The sequence below is a fragment of the Dermacentor variabilis genome, chromosome 6 (assembly GCF_050947875.1).
Source record: "Dermacentor variabilis isolate Ectoservices chromosome 6, ASM5094787v1, whole genome shotgun sequence".
Lineage (NCBI taxonomy): Eukaryota > Metazoa > Arthropoda > Arachnida > Ixodida > Ixodidae > Dermacentor > Dermacentor variabilis.
The window spans coordinates 114,762,944-114,785,909 of NC_134573.1; the positions used below are offsets into that span (position 1 = coordinate 114,762,944).

Genomic DNA, 22,966 nt, shown 5'->3' on the forward strand with positions numbered 1-22,966 from the left:
GGCGCACCGAAGATCTTTCAGTTTTTCGGACGACAAGTCCAGAACTTTCCTCGATTCCATGTGATTCACTCAGAAAAGCCAGATAAACTAGTGCGTAACATTTCACCGTTCCTTATTTCGAAGTCTTTAACTGAAGTTTTTTGAAAAGGACATAAGGCGTCGAGAATGACAAGTGGTGATCTTCTCTTCGAGCTCAACGATCAGAAGCAGTACGAGAAACTGCCGAAACTTGTGTCATTTGGGGAGACCCAAGTAACAGTAACCCCGCACCTTACCATGAACACCACCCGCGGCGTCGTCTCGGACGATGACATGCTAGAGCTCACTGAAGCTGAACTCTTGGAGGGCTTCAGTGAACAGAATGTCGTAGATGTTAAGCGAATTAAGACGAGTCGAGATGGTAAAGAGATCAAGACGAAACACCTGATACTCACGTTCGGTTCAAGTGTCCTCCCCGAGTCCATCGAGGCCGGTTATATAAATCTTTGTGTTAGGCCATACGTGCCCAATCCTCTTAGATGCTTTAAGTGCCAAAGGTTCGGCCACAGTTCACAGAACTGTCGAGGCCGGCTGACATGTGCTAAGTGCAGTGACAATGAACATTCCTTCGAAACATGCCAGAACACTCCACATTGTGTCAACTGTGATGGCGAGCATGCCGCGTACTCGCGGTCCTGCCCATCCTGGAAAAGAGAAAAGGAGATTGTGACAATCAAAGTCACAGAAAACATATCTTTCAGAGAGGCACGTAGGCGGGTGTCATACCTGTCTAAGAGCAGCTTTGCCGATGTGGCGCGTAAGGGGGCAGCGTCACAACGGCCTCCGGCGGCTGTCCGACCCACAGGCAGTGAGTCGGCAGTTACGCCATCTGCCCCCGCGGCGGTTGCAGCTAGCGCTGCTCCGTCAACCGAGGAGAAGGGACCATCCACCCCAAAGGTGGGTGCAGCCGAGGCTGCCCCAACCTCCGAGGCCCCTTCCAGCGCTGGCAACGGCCAGCGCAGCCAAATCCCTCAGGGAGCCCCATCGACCTCCGGGCCGGTGTGCGCAGGGGTTTTGCCCTCCAAGGCGGGACTCTCTCTTGTAACTTCTCGCACGCAAGAGCACGTGTCTGGCGCCTCACAAGAGGCAATGGACACTGCACCTGTCGTCAAGGCGCACCAAACGCCTAAGGAGCGGCGAGGCTCCCTCGAACGCTCCAGAAAGGGCAGAACCCCCGTTACAGGGCCTCGAAAGAGCTCTGTAACCTAAGGCATCACCTCCGTTTTCATACACACAGCACTTATTTACTTTCATTATGGATACACAAATTATTCAATGGAACGTTAGAGGCCTTCTTAGGAACCTTGATGACGTGCAAGAGCTTAATTAAAAACACAATCCAAAAGTGCTGTGTCTACAGGAAACACACATAAAATCACAACACACAAACTTTCTCCGACCGTATGTCAAGTTCCGCAAAGATCGCGATGATGCTGTCGTATCATCAGGCGGTGTTGCCATTTTTATTCATAAAAGTATTTCCTGTCAGCGTTTGCAGGTACAAACGCCCCTTGAAGCAGTGGCGGTTCGAGCTGTTTTTGTAAATAAACTCGTCATCATTTGCTCGCTTGTACCCCCACACTACAAATTAAACAAACATAAATTTCAGTCATTTATAGACGAATTGCCAGAACCTTATGTTGTTCTTGGCGATTTCAATGCGCACAGCTGCCTGTGGGGCGACTCTCGTATAGACGCGTGAGGTCGTTTTGTTGAACAGTTCCTTTGTTCTTCAGGTGCGTACTTGCTGAATAAGCAGGAACCCACATTTTACTCTCTAGCAAACAGAACCTTTTCTTCAATAAATCTTAGTATAGTTTCCCCGTCTATACTGGCCAAACTCGAATGGGAAGTTGCGAGCAATGCTTACGGGAGCGACCACTTCCACATACTGATAAGAACATCTAAAGAAAACGAATATCCTCCACAAGCTCCTAGGTGGAAGATGGACACAGCCGACTGGGAGAAATTTCGAACTCTCACTAGTATTTCATGGGCTGACATGTCTTGTTTAAAAATTGATGCTGCTGTGGAGTATCTTACATCATTCATAATTGATGCCGCATCAAAATTCATATCCGAAGTAAGTGGTTTGGCATGCAAACGACGTGTACCGTGGTGGAACGGCGAATGTAGGATCGCTCGTAAGAATCAGAACAAGGCGTGGGGGTTGCTGCGCGCTTCTCCCACTGCTGAGAATCTTGTCAACTTTAAAAAAATAAAGTCCCAAGGCAGGCGAACCCGCCGACTGGCCAGAAGAGAAAGTTGGCACAAGTTTTTATCGAGTATTAACTCGTTTAGAGATGAGGCGGAAACCTGGAACAGGGTTAATAGGATTAGAGGGCGCGAAACATATTCACTCCTTCTGGTAAACACACAGGGCGATACACTGCAAGGCCAGGCAGACTCACTTGGGGAGTATTTTCAGAGCGTGTCAAGTCCAACAAACTATTAACAATCCTTTATCAAGCACAAACAAATAAAAGAATGTAAGCCTTTCATCAGGAAATGTCAGAATGAACCATACAACCGTCCTTTTAGTATTGCAGAGTTGAGAGCTGCCTTGAGCGCATGCAAGAGTTCTGCACCTGGAGCTGACAGGATAATGTATGAAATGATCAAAAACCTACACAATGAAACGCAAGTTACCCTACTCGCACTTTTTAACACTATTTGGGCTGTGGGATACCTTCCAACCGCATGGAAACAAGCTATTGTGGTCCCTGTTTTGAAACAAGGCAAAGACCGTTCCTCAGTGGCAAGTTACCGCCCGATAGCCCTCACAAGTTGCCTTTGTAAGGTATTTGAAAAAATGATTAATCGGCGACTAATTCACTTCCTTGAACTGAGCAAAATGCTAGATCCCTATCAGTGTGGCTTTAGAGAAGGGCGGTCCAAAACCGATCATCTTGTACGTATTGAAGGATATATTCGCGACGCTTTCGTACACAGTTTTTCCGATAGATATTTCTCGGTATGGAGAAGGCGTACACACAACGTGGCCGTACGGAATCTTGCGAGACTTCTCGAGAATGAGCATCCGTGGCAATATGTTAAAGCTGATAGAAAGTTACCTGTCCAACCGTATCTTCCGCGTGAAAGTCGGGAATGTACTATCACGTCCATTTATTCAGGCGACTGGTGTACCACAGGGAGGTGTGCTCAGCTGCACGCTCTTTATAGTTAAAATGAACACACTCCGCGCTTCATTACCACCAGCTATATTTTATTCCGTGTACGTAGATGACATACAAATAGGTTTTAAATACTGTAACCTTGCAGTGTGCGAAAGACAAGTACAGCAGAGTTTGAACAATATATCTAAGTGGGCAGACGAAAATGGATTTAAAGTCAACCCCCTTAAAGTTCATGTGTTCTCTTTACAAGAAAGAGAGGCCTGGTTCCAGACCCGTGCATGGAACTGGGTGGACAAGAAATACCTAATTTCTAGGTGTAATACTTGGCTCTAAGCTTACTTTCATCTCGCACATAAAATATCTCGAAACTAAATGTCTAAAAACTATGAACTTACTAAAGATGCTTTCACACACAACATGGTGTAGCGAGAGGAAATGTATAATGAATATTTATAAGAGCCTCATTCAATCACGGTTAGACTATGGCGCCATAGTATACAACTCTGCCGCCCAGAGTGCACTAAAGATGCTGGATCCCATCCACCACCAGGGTATCCGTCTGCCCACAGGCGCATTCAGAACTAGCCCCATTCAAAGCTTGCATGTAGAATCGAATGAGTGGCCACTCAATCTGCAGAGCTCTTACACCAGCTTCACATATTTCCTTAAAGTGCAGTCTAATCCTGAACATCCGTGTTGTGAAGCTATTAACGATTCTACATGTACTGCACTTTTCCGTAATGGACACTCTGTGAGACAGCCTTTCTCACTCCGTTTGAGGGAGCTTAGGGTGGAAATGGATGTTCCAATCTTCGAATACCGCTTGATGCCTCCAGCGAAGCAGCTAGCGCCTTGGTACTGGCAAGTGATAGAATGTGATATGTCTTTTGTAAGAGTTACAAAACACACCAGAACTCGAAATACGAATGCATTTCCTAGAACTTCAGTACAAGCACTCATGCACAGAGTTGTACACAGACGCTTCCAAGTTACATGCCGGAGTATCCTATGCAGCCGTCGGTCATTCTTTTTCGGAATCCAATGTACTACATCCAGAAACAAGTATTTTTACGGCAGAGACCTATGCTATATGGTCGGCTGTAAAGCATATACGGAAATCAAAATTCCAAAAAGCCGTAATATATACAGACTCCCTAAGTGTGGTGAAGGCCTTAATGTCACTCTACAAACATAAAAATCCTTTACTCACTGAGGTCCATTCCGACCTGTGCAAAGCTTATATATCTAACCAGCATATCATCATATGCTGGGTACCTGGCCACAGGGGAAACGAAGGTAACGTTCTGGCAGACCAGATGGCTACGTCAGTTGCACCCCCTGCTGTTAATAATACTGCTTTGGTGCCTCTCACAGATCTGAAACCTTACATACGAAAGAAACTGCGAAACCACTGGCAACGCATGTGGGATGCAGAAATAAATAATAAACTGCACGTTATAAAGCCACAGTTAGGTTTTTGGCCCTCCCCAAGAAGATCTCGGCGAACAGATGTCCTATTCTGTCGCCTCAGAATAGGACACACATTTGGCACCCATAATTATCTGCTTACTGGAAGTGAACTTCCAACCTGTGGTAGATGCGATGGGAGGCTTACCATCCTCCACGGGCTCCTGGAGTGTCGGGAAGCCAAAACGGAGAGAAAGAAACATTTTCCGCTTGCTTACCATTATTACATCCCTCTACACCCGGCTATGTTTCTTGGTAAGGAACCGCTTTTTGACACCAAGGCAGTCCTCAACTATTTAAATGATGTCGTACTACACGTTATATGCCCATTAAATTCGTAGAGCACCCTCGCTCCAGAGGATGCCACTGCGATAAGTTTCGCATAGCATATGCCTCCAGGCCCTTGTTTTGAAGGGCTCTAAGGAGGCAGTAGTGCTCTAGCATATCTTATAACCGTATATATTTTTACACATCGTATCATTTTTTTAAGTGCACCTTAATGTTCATAGTACACGTCATAAGTCATCGCCATAATCTTATACAGATTTTACGCACTTTAGCGCGACCATTTTTAAGGCCCCTCTACAGCCACGTCACACCAACTTCATCGAACTCATGATTACACTGCGAAGTCATTACCACGGACATGGCGCTCTTTGGCCATACTTGGCCCTTGCGCCATAAAACATCAAACATTCATTAATTAACACCTTAACCAGACATCTAGTTTCGGTTTTGGGAGCGCACGTTTTGAAACATATAACTGCTACGTGTTACGCCGGCTGCGCTGACCTGCGTGGCATTCGTTTTCGCTTATACTGGTCAACCGCGCGCTATTTTGGCGAGATGTTCTTTTTTATTTCTTTAGTGAAATAAATATGACTGCGAGCGATCTTTACAAGCCTCCATGGAATCTGTGCGACGTGAAATTCACAGAGTGCAGGATACTTTCTGAAATGAAGTGTTTATCTTGCTCTACATAAATGCTTGCTCCGGGCTTTTGGTGCGTTTATCTAATGATGTGGCACCAGGAAAGCAGCAGCGGTTCCCGTAAGAAGCTCCACCGGACGGCATCAGCTGAAAAGAAGGAAATTACGAGCCTGTGTAATTTTGTTGTTTAGAATCCAAAGGAAAACTACACGTAGAGGCGAAATGTGCGAACGCGGAGAATGGGCGACATTACAAACAAAAGCAATTCGCTTTTACATACATGGCGTAGAAATTACCCGACTCATCCCACACAATACCACACACAAAGTATGAGTAAAACACCCGATTTGCAAGCATTCCTCCATTCCCAAACATTATTTCCCGCTTTTTAAATGTACAAAGAAAACTGCCTTTCTTCTGCACAACATGGCCTCAGCCAAAATGATTGTACGGCATATATACACATGTGGCCACAACAAAGGCGCCCAGCAATCCGCTCGCAAGAATGCCTTTTATTCGCACTCATGACAAATGCGTAGGTGCCATGCCTGTTTTCAGTCGTTCAGAATGCAGAATTTTCGAGTGACAAGTTACCGGTTCTTGCGTTCCTCGGCGTTACCGTTTGAGTATTCTGCTGGCGCAAGCATCACACCCTCGTGTTATCACTCTTGGCAATCGCTCGTCGCGTTTTCGACAAGCGTGAGTGTCGAGATAAATATGTTGTTGTGGAGCCTAAAAATCGTCACAAGCTGGTCCCAGTCAGCTTCAGTGCACGCGAAACTAACTGCGTCACCACATTACGGCCGAGCTGCTTTTCGCGAACTGCGTCACAACACTGGGTGTGGCAAGCGGGTTTCGAAAGTGCCGCGAAAAGTAACAAAATTACTTATAATAATATGGGAGGTCTGAGAAAGCGCCGCATAATTGTCCCGGTAAGATTCAGTACATGCAAAACTAACTGTGTCCTCACACCCGAGCTAAGCTGCGCTTCTCAAACAGCGCCAACTGCGCTGCAACGCCAGATGCGGCCACCGTGCTTCAAAATTATCCGAAACAGTAACGAATTTAGCTGCAATTATGGGGGAGGTTTTGAGAGAGCACCACAAAAATGTCCCATAAAGATTGAGTACACGGAAACTAAGTGGACACAACGGCCGAGCTGTTCTCGCTGTTCGGCGCCGTGCAGACGACTTTCAACCAAAATTTTTCACCTTGCCGTAGCACGATAGTGCAGTGGTGCCGTGTGCAAGGGCAGAATGAATGCAGAATACGCCGGGAGCTCAATAAACCAGGCTACACCCAAAAAAGACAGGCGGGTCGCCGAACAGGTGATCACTCACATGCGCGGCCGGCCTCCCTCGCTTCGGTGGCGTGTTTGGCGCATGACGCATGCACCTTGCGCGACTGGCGTGTTATTGTCTTTTCAGGTCGTGATGCAAGATAGGCACGTCGCAAAGTGTAACTTCTTTTATCAGCAGTTTTTTTAGTTTTAGCGGCAAAAATTAAACAAAGAACATAAAAAATTGTCTGTAAGTTCAAGTTCTTTTTTTTTTTCGATACTCGTGTCAGCTTACGGATGGGGCGAACACTACTATCCTGTTGTCAGTTTTCGCCGAGTTTCCCTTCCTTGTGAATTTCATTCTGTATGCTGCCTCCGTTGTCTCTGCGCAAGATGGCTGTGCGGCACAGCAAGCCGCTGCTTCGGCATGCGTCGTCGGCAATGACTGCGTGAACGTGACCAAGCTATGGCTAAAGCTTCAGAGCACGTGTAAATCCCAAGCACCTGTCCTTGGGATTTACACGTGCCCTGAAGCTTTAGCCATAGCTTGGTCACTGCGCCTTGCCCAAATGGTGTGAGTGCCGCCGTATGGTGCGCCTGCTAGAAGACAAGGATTTTTTAAAGGCATAGTAGTGTATACCTTTCTGCCCCTGATTAAACTATGAGGACTGCATTTTCCACTTCATTGTTTCTTTCTTTATTTGCCAATTGCCTTGAAGGCACATCTGGTTCTAGTTTTTGGCTTAGTAATGTTATCACCTGATTGCTTTCTTTTACTTAATTGCTTGATGTATCCCGTTGTGATAAATTTGTTTTTGGCGTGCTCCGGGCAAAGACAGATCGATATGGACGTTACGAACTTCAGTGGAATTGCTTTGACCCTTAGTAGCGGCTTGTATAAAAGACATAATACTGTTCGTCATTCATCTACGTGGCGGCGCATGACAGTTCCTTCAGCTTCGGGCATTTGTATATGCAAAGGATGTAAACCGGCCATTAGCCATTCGTTGGCATATTCACCAATTAGTGCCTTGAATGTTAAAACTTGAGCAAGTGAGTGTGCGTCTCAGTGAGCTTGGCCGAGTAGGTGTGAAAGTTCACCGATAGTCGAAAAAAAAACAAGAAAAAACTAGAAATTGTAAGTTTTGCCAGGAGAGCGAAGCATCGCAAGTGATAGCAAGGTTCAGAGCCACGCTGAAGCAATAGTCCAGACAATGCTATGAGAATACGTGGGCGTGACATGTTCGCGTGACATAGCGCGTGAGGTAACTGCTTCTTCGCAGCAGAAACAGTCCCCTGGAAACTTCCGGGCGTCTTACAACGCTGGCGTGATGAGGATTATCGTCGTTCCGTGTAGCTTGTAGTGCTCCGTCAGTTCCGCTCAGACCACTGCATGCATCGCAGTGCGGTGCGGTATACCCATAGCTACACATCAGGAAACCTAGTTCCTGTGGGCGCAACGCTCATGCTGCTACGAAAGTCAGAAAGCTGCCCTGGCTACGCCGTTAAGCCGATTACGCGTAGCGTGAGGCCAAGGTTGCCGCAAAGCTCGTGCAAGGAAGACGAAGTACGAAAGCGTGGACATGCTGTGAAAGCAGCAAACACCGTCGGTTGAGATTAGCTCACGCTGAAGCCGCAATGCACGCTATGGCGAACATGAGGTGGTCACGTAATGCAAGGCTGCGCAAGTGAAAACCATCGAGGGCCAAAATAAACTTCTGTGGTAGTCGCACGGGCCACACTGTACTCAGCCGCGGGTGTTCGCTCGCAGGACGTATGTGACACGCGGGTAAGTATGTTTTTAAGGCTCGCTTGAACGCCTTTCTAGCAATCAGAATATACAGGAAAAGACGTTCAAGTCCTGCACTACACAAGCAAGAACTGAAAGAGGAGCTTATCACGCTTTTAAAGACGGTCCCCGAGTAGTCAATCCATTGAGTTATGTGGAGGTAGGATAGTGGTACACGAGTTCAAGGCAAAAAGAAAAACGTCGTCCAATAGGTTACACGAGGAATACGTCCGTTTTTTGTGCCGGAAACTAAACCTCCGGAAAAAAGAAGCAAACTAGCGAAGCCAGCTGCAATTTCGCGGGGCTTATGACACAGAATTCTCCTTTCTGCATGACACCTGACAGTCAGCGCATGTAACGAGTCTTGACCCAAACATTTCTACGTCACTCGATTTAAATGCATTTGTTGGTGGTTCAAGGTAGACTAGGTTTGCAATTGTTAACCTTGTGTTGTTAAGCTAATGGCCAACGCTATCGGCTCATGCACTTGGTGGTACTTGAAACCATAGTTGGTTCAAGTATTTATTTATTTATTTATTTATTTATTTATTTATTTATTGCGGTATTGTAAGCAGTGACTACAAACATTCCGCAGGCTTCCCCGCTTTGTTAACTTGATGTACAAATGAGATGAAGATGTCAGGCGAACTGAATTCTTGTAGCTATTAATCAGTTGGCTACAACACGCTAGTTAGTCTATGCAAGTAACAATAAAAGAGCGGGAAGAAAGAATGTATCACATTCCGTTCAGTCTAACAAAGGGACCAAAGGAAGCAGTCTGGTTGCGTACACAAACCCACGGCAAGGGACCGAAAAATAATGAAAAACAGAAAAATTCCGTACTGTTCTGCGAGACCACTCAAACATCTGACATAACGAAAGCGAAACACACACAAGCATACCATTGTATTTTTAAAAAGAATAGCAATTTGCAACCAAGAAGGTTTTCCAAAAGTCAAATTATAATTCGACGCTGTCATGTCGGTAGGTTGTGTGTAAGTCGTGCTTTACGATTTTTTTTGACGCATTTTACTTTGAGAAATTCAGTACGTTCAGTAGCTCCTCCCCGCTTCGCGTAAGACCTGTGTGATTCCGTATGCGTGGTTTGTAATGAATGTGCATTGATAAGACGCCGACACCTGATATTTTGTGACACGGGACCCTTGACGCTATCGCAGTAATAATTCTACACCACGTCACAAAATATTTTAGGCTCACTACTAAAGACTTCAGAGCAGTCCATTTCGCCGACATGGTATCGCACGGTTCAAAATTGTTTTTTTTTTCTCCTGACTACAAAGGCCGCTGTCATATTGGTCGATCGTAGTTCGCAATACGTTTATCGTTAACTGTTATCAAGGATTACGTATTCAGAGTTTTCTACGATTTCGTACATGTGACGTCATTCTCAACAACCCAAAGCACACGAGGTATACGGTAAATAAGACTGCTGTGTTATGACACTTCTATTAAGTAATAAATCAAGGAGCCAATATCTCAGTAATTGACGACATGAGCTGGAGTACGAAAGCGCGCATCACAGTCCATCAGGTTATTTTAATCCCGAAAAATTGTCTGTATTAGATAGCAGAATTCCCATCACTGATCTTGATTACTCTAAGATAGGCAGGGTACTTGCAAGAAACATCGAAACTACGTAATTTATTAATTACCAATACCTTGTAACCCATCGTACTCGAGAGCACATGCCCAAACGGGGTATTCGCCGTGAAGCGTGTCCGCATGGGGAATATGATGACGACTTCCACATGGCACACGTTCACGATGGGCGATTGTCCAAGAAGCGGGCAGTACATACCGTGCGTGCGCCAAGTGGTTCTCTGAGATGATCACCGCGCGTTCATTATTATTATAATTTCCATAATTTGGCACATACCCGCAAAGGGGGATTGGCCAAGAAGGGGCAAGTACATTTTAAACAAATCAGAAGAAATTCAAAAGAAAACAGAACAACATAGAAGCTGATATAAGATTTGTTGCATTGCGTACAGCACATGCGTCGGTTCGTTTCTTTTGCTGCAAGACCTCAGCAATGAAATGGGCAAGTTTATTGGATTTTATTAAACGCTCGACGATTGCTGCAAGACCTCAGCAAAGAAATGGGCAAGTTTATTGGATTTTATTAAACGCTCGACGAAAGCTTTGCTTCACACAGATTCGAACATGTGCGTTGAATCTGGTCCGCTTTTGTGCTCAGTTGGTGTCCCTAAAAAGAGCAGCGGATAAAAATTCATGAAGCACAACGTTCAACTAGCGTACGTAGTAAACGCGCTGTTTTTCTTTTCTCGATGGAAGACACAACTGCCGCTACAGGGACGTATACGAATAGGGAGAACGAATGAAAACAATGACGACGAGATGGGCGGCCCGACTCGAGTGTTTCCATGTGCGTCCTTTTAGTGGCAAGTGTACGCCTTACAACAAGTACCAAGAACAGGGACCGTACGTATAACGTTAAAATTATTCCTTTCTGATTTCATTCCCATATCCTGATGTCAAATTTACGTGACCGCGGACGCCAGCATCGGGCGGTGACCCGCACCATTGTTTGAAGAAGCCCGCTTAACGCTTTCCTCTTCTATAGGCGGACACTTTTGTCTGCTTTGAAAGCAAATAGCACGCTTATCTTGACAGCTTTTTTCTTATTTATTAGGTTGACAAGTGGTTTGGTTACCGCTGAAGTTGAGAGGGTTTTAGTGGGTCCCAGGTAACACAGTGAAAGTAGATAACCGAATGAGGAGAGTGGCGCCGGCGTCTGCGATTGCTTATTGGTAGGCTGAATACAGCGCCGAAAAAAAAAAATTAAAGGCGGAAGGTGATCGAGACAACGCAGGCGCTTTCGTCGGCAGTCGCCTTTTTTTTTTTTGCGCTGCTTCCTAAGCCTTCCAAAATTGTGCTAACTCACCCAGCTATTGTTTCTTCTTCAGTTATCCTTGTTGAGTTTGCGATGGCTGGACTAAAATCGCGGCGGTGTTCAGCGGAAGGTTAAAAACACCGCCAAAACAAAACCTCACAAAATAATTGAAGCGACCACGTACTCCCAAGAAGATCAACCGAGCAAAGAACGTTTATTACGGGTATCACGTGCAACACATAGCACACAAAAAGAAAGAGGGGAAGGGACAAATAGAGAGTAAGGGAAGGAAGTGATTACGGCAGGTGCGCCCAGCTTCATAGGCACGTGCGGTGCCATGACGATACAACAATAATAGTGGCACATCGATGTCGTATACGTATGCAAGAAGCTTGACAACACTGCCACTATATTTTTTTTGTTATTATATGCCGAGAGATACACTATCACCGGCAGCTGCGCGTAGCCAGCACTTTAGGAGTAGGAGGGCAGTCATCTTTCATGCCTTGTGTATCGGGGTGGTCTGCGTCTTTACAAAAAAACAATGAAGTTCTATTCCTCATAATTATGCGCGAATCTTTAGTGCGCATACCTCACTTTGACGTGGTGAGTTTTGCGAATAGTGAAGGATTAATATCAAAGAAGGTGTAAAACGGGAAAAATTAATTTTCTTTTATTCGGCAAAGTAATGCACAATTAATGCGTACACGTCAAAGCAGACGACCAGCTTTGGCTGCTTTCATGAACATCGCGTGACCGGCAGGCAAAAATGATGGCAGTCCGAAAAATATTTGACCAACTGCGAAGGGCTATAGAGGCAGAAATAGAATAGAAACAAATTGGATTAGATTTACGTTATAGCGCCGCACGTTCTAGTATAAAGGCTAAAACCATAGTCGCACACCGTATCGACGCATGTACGTGCCCATGCGTATGCGTTATAACCGTTTTTTTTACAGGGAAGCTGTGAAGGCCTGGTTCACCCAGGATCGTGTCTGTGTGTAGACACAAAACTACCCATACGTGGGCCGATTCCGAAGATAGTGCAATACCGGGAGGTGCAGTTGGCCATTAAGGGGCCCACATACACAGATTCGCTGGTCATCCTTCTTCACGGAGAGGAAGGGCACTGACATTTTTTTTCCATGTGTCAGTCAGGTGTGAAAGCAACAAGCTAAAAAGCCAATCCGCAAGACCTCAGTGAGAAGCTAATTATAGGTGCCATCGCTCCCACTAACAAACCATTCACAAAATGTCACTGGCAGCCTTTTTTCCATCCTCATAGTATGGTGCTCGAATTCTCGCACATCTGCGAAAAATCCAGTAACCTTGTGGAGTGCTTGACGACCTAGAACAGCAGGAAACCAACAGACGGTGCCTGTGCCTGTCACAGCGACCCTGCAAACAGGTGGCAGTAGCAGAGGACAGAGGAGGCGGAACGTTTTCATACGGGATCCTCGGCGGTTTGTTGAGGGTGGTATACGCGACGTGTTCAAAACGTCCATTCCTGTTTTTGCACTGTTATCACTCGTACAAAAGGTTAGCTTTTGTACCTGCCACCCCGGTTACGCTTTTCTTCTGTGAAATGTTCGTACAAGCGGGTTTTTCGAGCCACTAATCATTTGTTAGGATTCGATGTCACCATTGGGCTGGGAAACGTAGAGACAACGCCGTGCATAGTGTTCCAGCATGGTCCTGGAAAGGACAAGATGACGAAGAGGGAAAGCTGGTGGCACTCTCTCGACGCCATAATCACCTCACCTGCAAATAAACTTCATTTACGCGTAACAATACTTGGTGAACTTGGTCAATAAATTAATATAAAAAGAACAAAACTAAAACCAGCCTTTTGCTGGAAGAAGAAACATGTGACGGACGCCCTCATTTCGTTGCTCTGTGGCGATACTCAGTATTGACGTCTTCCATTTATCTTTGCCTTATTAACGTAAATTTACTAGTTTCCCTACTAGATTATCCGCATATGGTACTTCTTTGGCTGCGAAAATGAAGCCCGAGTATACATCGTATACATCGAGTATACATCGAGCGTGTAATGAACGAAATTTTCCTGAAGTTCATAACGGATTTCGACATTATATATATATATATATATATATATATATATATATATATATATATAATCTGTTGTAATGTTAATAATACAACGATATTGATTAAGGGCGAACTTGTGCCAACGTGTAGAAGTCACTGCGGTCGTGAAGAAATCTCCGGCAATCACGTTCTCCAAACTGACCTCGAACCGTCTTTCTCTTTGTCCTCGCGTGACACCTCCTGCGCGTGGCGCATGCGAGCTGGGTCCAACTGGCTGCCCGTGCCACGAAGATCGCTGCGTGTTGTTGCTGAGCAACACCACGGTAGGGCGTGCACAGTGTCCTATACGAAGGGCGCGCAACTTGAATATCACGAAGTTTGTAGCAGCAATATATATAATATACCTTTGACTAACTGAGGAAGAATACGTCAATCATAGATGAAGTTTTCATTTTATGAAAGCATTTAGAAAATAAACGTAGACGCTTTTCCAAGATGTATAATCTTTAGATTGCACATTGTGCCTTTGCAGTAACATGATTTACTTCAGTTTCCCGTTGCGCTTGAGTTTCAGCATAGGCGCCGTGTTTATATCTGCTGTAGTCATTGAATGCAAATACTCTAAGGGAACCTCCCAATGTCCTCGTTGAATGTACATCAGAGATCGCACCTTGAGCTGCAACACGTGCCAGGACCTTAGAGACTCAGTCGTATACGCGCACTGCAAATATGTTGAATGAACTGTTATCATCATCTTGATAATCCCCAATATTATCGTTACAGCAAAGAATTTGATAGGACTATTTACTTTAAGTTGATATTATGGTTTCCGCAAGTGAACCTGCAAGGAGTGTTTTCGTAGACGTGGCCCTAGAAGGGGCAAGAATCTGACGCAGAAGCAATTTTGGCGGCTACTAATGTAGGCGTATACACTTGGCAATGCGATCAAACTAACGTTAAACAACCGGTACACCGTACGTAGTGATCATGCGGCGTATAAATTGCACTGTATTGCTTGAATCCAGTTAGCAAACACTTGCAAACGCTCATTAAAACATAGCGGGTTTTTTGTAAAGGTCTTTACTGGTTGGCTTCAATCAACGTTTAGGATAGCAACAAAGTAGCCATAGCGATAAGTCATAAGAGTCATAGCCGTAACAGCATGCTGAAAAAGCCACGCGGAGCGTCGGCTACCGCTGTTCAAAGGTCCCTCATCAGGTTTGGCCATCTGAAAGACACAAGCGTATACCTCATATTTCGCTCACGATTGCGTCTGCAGATTATGAGAACAACGGGCGTCTTCCCTCGCGAGAAAGCAGTAGTAAGACATTGATAAGTGCTACTTGGTTCATATTTAGAACTGAGGTTGAACAGCGCGAATAAAACAAAGGCACGAAGAAACCACATGCCTATGCTGGAAAAGATATCAAATTGCTGGATAATTTCAATTTAACTTCCAGTTGGCAGTCAGCGCTTGTCTGCGGTATTTGTTTTTTCGTGTCCTTGTTTTCTTCGCGCTGTTTAGCCTCAGTTCAGAGCAAGCGGTGCTCACAGGTAGACAGTCGAAGTTACACGTACAAACGCCATGACCTAAAACGTTGTGCTAGCTATATGTTGAGAAGCCAACAAAAAGAAAATACCGAGGACAACATAAGGGGAATTACTTGTATTTAGTAACTGAATTAATAAAAAAATTATCTAATGGACATAGATGGAAAAACAACTTCCCACAGGTGGGATACGAACCCACGTCTTCGTATTACGCGTGCGATGCTCTTACCAATTGAGTTACCGCGTTGCCGTTTTCCCATCCACTTTTAGGGGTATTTATGTTTTACTAGTTGTTGGGACTCTCCGGGCTCTTGCCCAGACAAGGACTCACTGAGGTGTCCCAACTTTTTAAAAAGAATCTATGCCTAGTATTTGGCGCATGATAGCCTAAGCTGCTTATGTGCCACTAAACTCAACTCAACTCAACTATGTTTTAGTACTACAAGTAACACTGGGAGTGTTAGCGAGCGCCATCATTCAGAAACCCAGGCGGTGGATGTAGAACATCCTTTCTGCCGCAGATGTCAGGAGTACGTTATCTATTTGGGTGATGGCAACTGGTCAGTAAAAACCCACACATTCTACTTGAAGGCAACAGAGTTGCCAGATTCGAGGCCCTCGGAATGTAATGAACTAATGTAATGAAAGCTGGCTAACACTCCCAGTGTTTGTGGTAGTAGTAAAACGTAAACACCCCCGAAAGTGGACGGGAAAACGGCGCCGCGTTAGCTCAAGTGGTAAGAGCATCGCGCGCGGATAGGTATGATATGTATGGTATGATCTGTCTCTGATATTTTTGCATGTTCATACCAGCGCCAACATTGGATTATTCCGTATCTTAAAGCTTCTAAAATACACACATTGCACGCATATAGCAGCGGCATGCGTCGGATATATTTGGCAGCCGGCTTGCGGGATTTTAAACAACTTTCGTGAAGATCGCGACATTCACATTATATGGGCACCCGCACACTCCTGCCTTCCCGGGAACGAAATAGCGCACAACCTGGCTCGACAACTGACAGGCCGAGCAGGTGACACGCAACAAATACTGGGAAGGGAGAGAGACCGGATGACCAGCTTTAACGAGATCACCAAACACTATAAATTGGGAAGGGCCCATTTCCCCCAGGCCCACTCCTCGTTAAATAGACGGCAGGCGACGGCATGGCGCCTCTTACAAACAGATACATATCCGAACCCGGTGGCCTACCACCGGTACTACCCGGACCTTTACACGGATAGATGTAGATTCTGTGAAGAAAGGGCGGACCTACAACATATGGTTTGGGCTTGTCCTCGTACATCCATGCAGAATAAAATAATTAAGACCAGAGAGCAGTGGGAGACCGCGTTGCTCAGCTGTGCACCGGAAGACCAACTCAAGGCAATCCAGCAGGCCGAAGATGCCGCCAGGGCCCAAGGGCTCGAGGCCGTCATTTAGGTAGAGGCCTAGGTCTCAAATCTGCTGTGCACAAATAAAGTTTATTCCTCCTCCTCCTCCTCCTCCTGCTTGCGGCTCTGTGATTGGTTGCATGGGCGCGGAATTCACGTATTATTTCGTCGTACTAAACATAAAAGTTCACAGAGGAAAAAAAGGAATGTGCTCAAATTTGGTAGCCTTTTGATCTTCAATAGAAGCAAAGAGATCAGCATCAATGTAAAAATGTATTAGCTAGTGAGACGGGACAGCGCCGAAGAGCGCTACCGAATTCGGCAAGAATATTTAGCTTCCTCTGGCCTGGGCTGGTCTGTCGTGGTTGTGAGTGTGGGCTGGTCTCTGCGCCGTCATGTTTTAGCGCAGTCAGGGAAACCGGCGGCTATAGTCAGTGGCATGAGGCACGCATGCGCAATGGGTGCAATGTATTCCGTACAGCGGTAACGTGTTACGTATCACGCAATGGTATAACACTCGATGCTATTGCATTACAGGTGACGTGCATTGGTGCTTGCACTGTGCTCATTATGTTAGCATGCCACCACATCCACATCGGCAGCTTGTGGGCAACGTGGAGCCCAATGCTCTGTTTCGACTTGTTCGTCGTGTGCGCCTTCTGCGCGGAGACTGTGAGTTATCTTGTGAATGTTTCTACCTCAAGCAGTCTGTCTGCACAGCGTGATTTTCCCATGCTCGTTCGTATAGAGCCTGTACGCTTTTGTCGGTAACACCACATCAGTATTGGTACCGTTATGTTATCATATTTAAATAATATACTTATGCTAGAAAGGAGGCATGCATGAAGTTTAACCTCCTGTAAAGCCTAATATACTTCAAGTAAGCATCATTATCCAGAATGTTATTGCAAAGTTAGGCTGCTGGAAGCTTTGCCACAAAATTTGCGCGTCTCCGCAAACAAGACGTAATTTCTCTGCATGCCATTTCTTTTCTGAGGTTTATGCACAGCATGCATGCATGCATGTATGAATGAATAAATAAATAAATAAATAAATAAATAAATAAATACGTATGTTCCGTGTCAGTTATAGCGCTAGCGCCAAACATGAACCAGTACAAGCTCGCCCAGTTTTGACATTCTTCTTAAACGAAAACATGTGTTTTGTTTTTCTTCGCAGGTATTTATGAGTGTGGTGTTCCTTACGCGGAGGCTTCGCCGTCAAGGTGCGCCAGGAATCGCGTGCACTGTTCATGGCATCATTCTGATCACGCTGGTAGGCGACATACTTGCAGCTACTACCACTGAATGCACGGAAAAGGTACGTGTGGCAAGTTTATGTTGGCTACGCTGGAGAAGTTACTGTTATTTATTATTCATTTTGGATGGGACAACCCACTTCCTTTACTAATCAGAGGGAAGGCACGGAAGGAGCTGCTTGTAAGTTTCAAATAAACGGAATGATCTTGGAACAATGTTGCATGCCAACTCATGACCATAAAGCTGAAATCTGATTGAGAGTGCAAGAAACGATAGTTACCGCTTACTCATGCTACGATTCGCGTCTTAGAAAGAGGACCCTGTGGATTGGCGCCATCTGCAGCAGTCTCTCTCTCAATTTCCTTTTTCATTTTTACCACACGGTTTGTCCAACGGCATTCTATAGTATAACAAATGCGTGCAGGTCTTCTTCGTGAAGAAGTTGCCTAAATGGCCTGTGCAACCTATTGCTCATAATTAATCATTCGTAATCTATGGCCGACTACATTCGTATACTGGGTACGACTGAGCATGCACTTCCTATCATATCGTCTTTGTCCGTGGACATAAAGGAAGCTTAAGGCGGGTATCCGCTGCAGGCACGGGTGGATAAGAAGAACAATATTAATAACAACAGCAAAGACGACGACAACGTCAACAGATACAATAACAACAAATTCAACAACAACAAAAAATAAATGCAACGACAACAACTATTACTACTTGTAGTATACTCCTACTGCTACTAGAACGACACCAATAACAACGATAAATACAACTACTACCCCAACGACAACAATAACAACTAAAAGAACAACAATGACGACAACAACCAGACGCATCCTAAAGCTACCATCATTCGGTGATAAAATATAAGCTCGCGGAGACACTGCTGCAGTTCCTGCATGATACAGAGTTGGAAACTCTTTCTTTTGATATCATTGCCTTTAGGCAAGTCCTCTGGAATAAAAAAATGAACGAAACAACAGGAACCACAACCCCAAAAACCCTTGTCGGAGGACATTTATTTTAGGCCCTTGGCAAGACGCTAAATCTAGTTTTCAAGCCACGCAGGCTTTATCTATCTTTTTAAATAGTACGGGTTTGAACTGTAGGCTTTGAGTAGACCTATAATGTTTCTTATATGTTTTGCAACATCATGTCGTCACCGTCACCCATCATGCTCCTCTTACGTCCCTCTTTCTTTCTCTTTTCCTCTTCCCCCAGCGCAGTGTAGCTGACTAGAGGAATGTACCTCAGGTTGACCTCAGCGCATTTCGTATAACACTTTTCTCTCTCTCTTTGTCGACTTCAAAATAAAGATTTACTTATAATATTGCGCGCATTAGGTCTGAATCTGTTGGTGCGCGTCGCTGCTTGTAATACGTTTGGATGGATGGATGGATGGATGGATGGATGGATGGATGGATGGATGGATGGATGGATGGATGGATGGATGGATGGATGGATGGATGGATGGATGGATGGATGGATGGATGGATGGATGGATGGATGGATGGATGGATGGATGGATGGATGGATGGATGGATGGATGGATGGATGGATGGATGGATGGATGGATGGATGGATGGATGGATGGATGGATGGATGGATGGATGGATGGATGGATGGATGGATGGATGGATGGATGGATGGATGGATGGATGGATGGATGGATGGATGGATGGATGGATGGATGGATGGATGGATGGATGGATGGATGGATGGATGGATGGATGGATGGATGGATGGATGGATGGATGGATGGATGGATGGATGGATGGATGGATGGATGGATGGATGGATGGATGGATGGATGGATGGATGGATGGATGGATGGATGGATGGATGGATGGATGGATGGATGGATGGATGGATGGATGGATGGATGGATGGATGGATGGATGGATGGATGGATGGATGGATGGATGGATGGATGGATGGATGGATGGATGGATGGATGGATGGATGGATGGATGGATGGATGGATGGATGGATGGATGGATGGATGGATGGATGGATGGATGGATGGATGGATGGATGGATGGATGGATGGATGGATGGATGGATGGATGGATGGATGGATGGATGGATGGATGGATGGATGGATGGATGGATGGATGGATGGATGGATGGATGGATGGATGGATGGATGGATGGATGGATGGATGGATGGATGGATGGATGGATGGATGGATGGATGGATGGATGGATGGATGGATGGATGGATGGATGGATGGATGGATGGATGGATGGATGGATGGATGGATGGATGGATGGATGGATGGATGGATGGATGGATGGATGGATGGATGGATGGATGGATGGATGGATGGATGGATGGATGGATGGATGGATGGATGGATGGATGGATGGATGGATGGATGGATGGATGGATGGATGGATGGATGGATGGATGGATGGATGGATGGATGGATGGATGGATGGATGGATGGATGGATGGATGGATGGATGGATGGATGGATGGATGGATGGATGGATGGATGGATGGATGGATGGATGGATGGATGGATGGATGGATGGATGGATGGATGGATGGATGGATGGATGGATGGATGGATGGATGGATGGATGGATGGATGGATGGATGGATGGATGGATGGATGGATGGATGGATGGATGGATGGATGGATGGATGGATGGATGGATGGATGGATGGATGGATGGATGGATGGATGGATGGATGGATGGATGGATGGATGGATGGATGGATGGATGGATGGATGGATGGATGGATGGATGGATGGATGGATGGATGGATGGATGGATGGATGGATGGATGGATGGATGGATGGATGGATGGATGGATGGATGGATGGATGGATGGATGGATGGATGGATGGATGGATGGATGGATGGATGGATGGATGGATGGATGGATGGATGGATGGATGGATGGATGGATGGATGGATGGATGGATGGATGGATGGATGGATGGATGGATGGATGGATGGATGGATGGATGGATGGATGGATGGATGGATGGATGGATGGATGGATGGATGGATGGATGGATGGATGGATGGATGGATGGATGGATGGATGGATGGATGGATGGATGGATGGATGGATGGATGGATGGATGGATGGATGGATGGATGGATGGATGGATGGATGGATGGATGGATGGATGGATGGATGGATGGATGGATGGATGGATGGATGGATGGATGGATGGATGGATGGATGGATGGATGGATGGATGGATGGATGGATGGATGGATGGATGGATGGATGGATGGATGGATGGATGGATGGATGGATGGATGGATGGATGGATGGATGGATGGATGGATGGATGGATGGATGGATGGATGGATGGATGGATGGATGGATGGATGGATGGATGGATGGATGGATGGATGGATGGATGGATGGATGGATGGATGGATGGATGGATGGATGGATGGATGGATGGATGGATGGATGGATGGATGGATGGATGGATGGATGGATGGATGGATGGATGGATGGATGGATGGATGGATGGATGGATGGATGGATGGATGGATGGATGGATGGATGGATGGATGGATGGATGGATGGATGGATGGATGGATGGATGGATGGATGGATGGATGGATGGATGGATGGATGGATGGATGGATGGATGGATGGATGGATGGATGGATGGATGGATGGATGGATGGATGGATGGATGGATGGATGGATGGATGGATGGATGGATGGATGGATGGATGGATGGATGGATGGATGGATGGATGGATGGATGGATGGATGGATGGATGGATGGATGGATGGATGGATGGATGGATGGATGGATGGATGGATGGATGGATGGATGGATGGATGGATGGATGGATGGATGGATGGATGGATGGATGGATGGATGGATGGATGGATGGATGGATGGATGGATGGATGGATGGATGGATGGATGGATGGATGGATGGATGGATGGATGGATGGATGGATGGATGGATGGATGGATGGATGGATGGATGGATGGATGGATGGATGGATGGATGGATGGATGGATGGATGGATGGATGGATGGATGGATGGATGGATGGATGGATGGATGGATGGATGGATGGATGGATGGATGGATGGATGGATGGATGGATGGATGGATGGATGGATGGATGGATGGATGGATGGATGGATGGATGGATGGATGGATGGATGGATGGATGGATGGATGGATGGATGGATGGATGGATGGATGGATGGATGGATGGATGGATGGATGGATGGATGGATGGATGGATGGATGGATGGATGGATGGATGGATGGATGGATGGATGGATGGATGGATGGATGGATGGATGGATGGATGGATGGATGGATGGATGGATGGATGGATGGATGGATGGATGGATGGATGGATGGATGGATGGATGGATGGATGGATGGATGGATGGATGGATGGATGGATGGATGGATGGATGGATGGATGGATGGATGGATGGATGGATGGATGGATGGATGGATGGATGGATGGATGGATGGATGGATGGATGGATGGATGGATGGATGGATGGATGGATGGATGGATGGATGGATGGATGCTATGAGCGTCTCCTTTGGCACGGGGCGGTGGGTTGCGCCACCAAGCTCTTGCTATTATACTCCTTAATGTCCTACCTAGGTTAAACAATAAAAAAGCAAAAAGAAACACTACGAACTCTCACACCCAAATTTTCTGATCCCCTATGGCGAACCGTGCTTTTGTACGTCTCGATTTTTTGTCGTTTCCCTACTTTTTCTCCCCCAATCCTCCAATCGCCTCTTACTAACGTCTATTGCGGACATGTTTACTTTTCCACTGCTCTCGCTGAACCCAAGGGCTCCAAAGAGGCCAGTGGTGCCTAAGTCCACCGCTGGGTAGACGTCTTCACATTCTAATGAAACATGCTCCATAGTTTCTCTAGCATTACCGCAGCAAGTACATGCTTCTTCTTCCGTCTTATATCTCGCGTTATAGGTGCGTGTTCTAAGGCATCCCGATCTCGCTTCGAAAAGTAATGAGCTTCCCTTTGAGCTATCATAAATTGTTTCTTTCCTAATTTCGTTTTTCCTCTTAAGTAGTTACTCCTGGCAAGTTTCTTTTCCGTCGCCGCCACCCATGAGGTTATTTCAGCCTCTCTCACTTTCCGCTTGACCTTCTTTGTTGCTCTGTTGCCCACCCTACAGGCCGCATACTTGC

The 22,966-nt window shown here is 45.9% G+C and overlaps 1 protein-coding gene across 2 annotated transcripts in view; it reads left to right on the forward strand.

Moving 5' to 3' along the window:
* LOC142585061 (multidrug resistance protein mrp-7-like) overlaps positions 1 to 22,966 on the forward strand; it is a 163,810-nt gene that overhangs the window by 1,170 nt on the left and 139,674 nt on the right. For both annotated transcript variants that reach the window (XM_075695534.1, XM_075695535.1), the window contains exons 2-3: positions 17,052 to 17,186; positions 17,694 to 17,834. In XM_075695534.1, the coding sequence (XP_075551649.1) occupies positions 17,052 to 17,186; positions 17,694 to 17,834 (276 nt within the window). The remainder of the gene's footprint in view (positions 1 to 17,051; positions 17,187 to 17,693; positions 17,835 to 22,966) is intronic.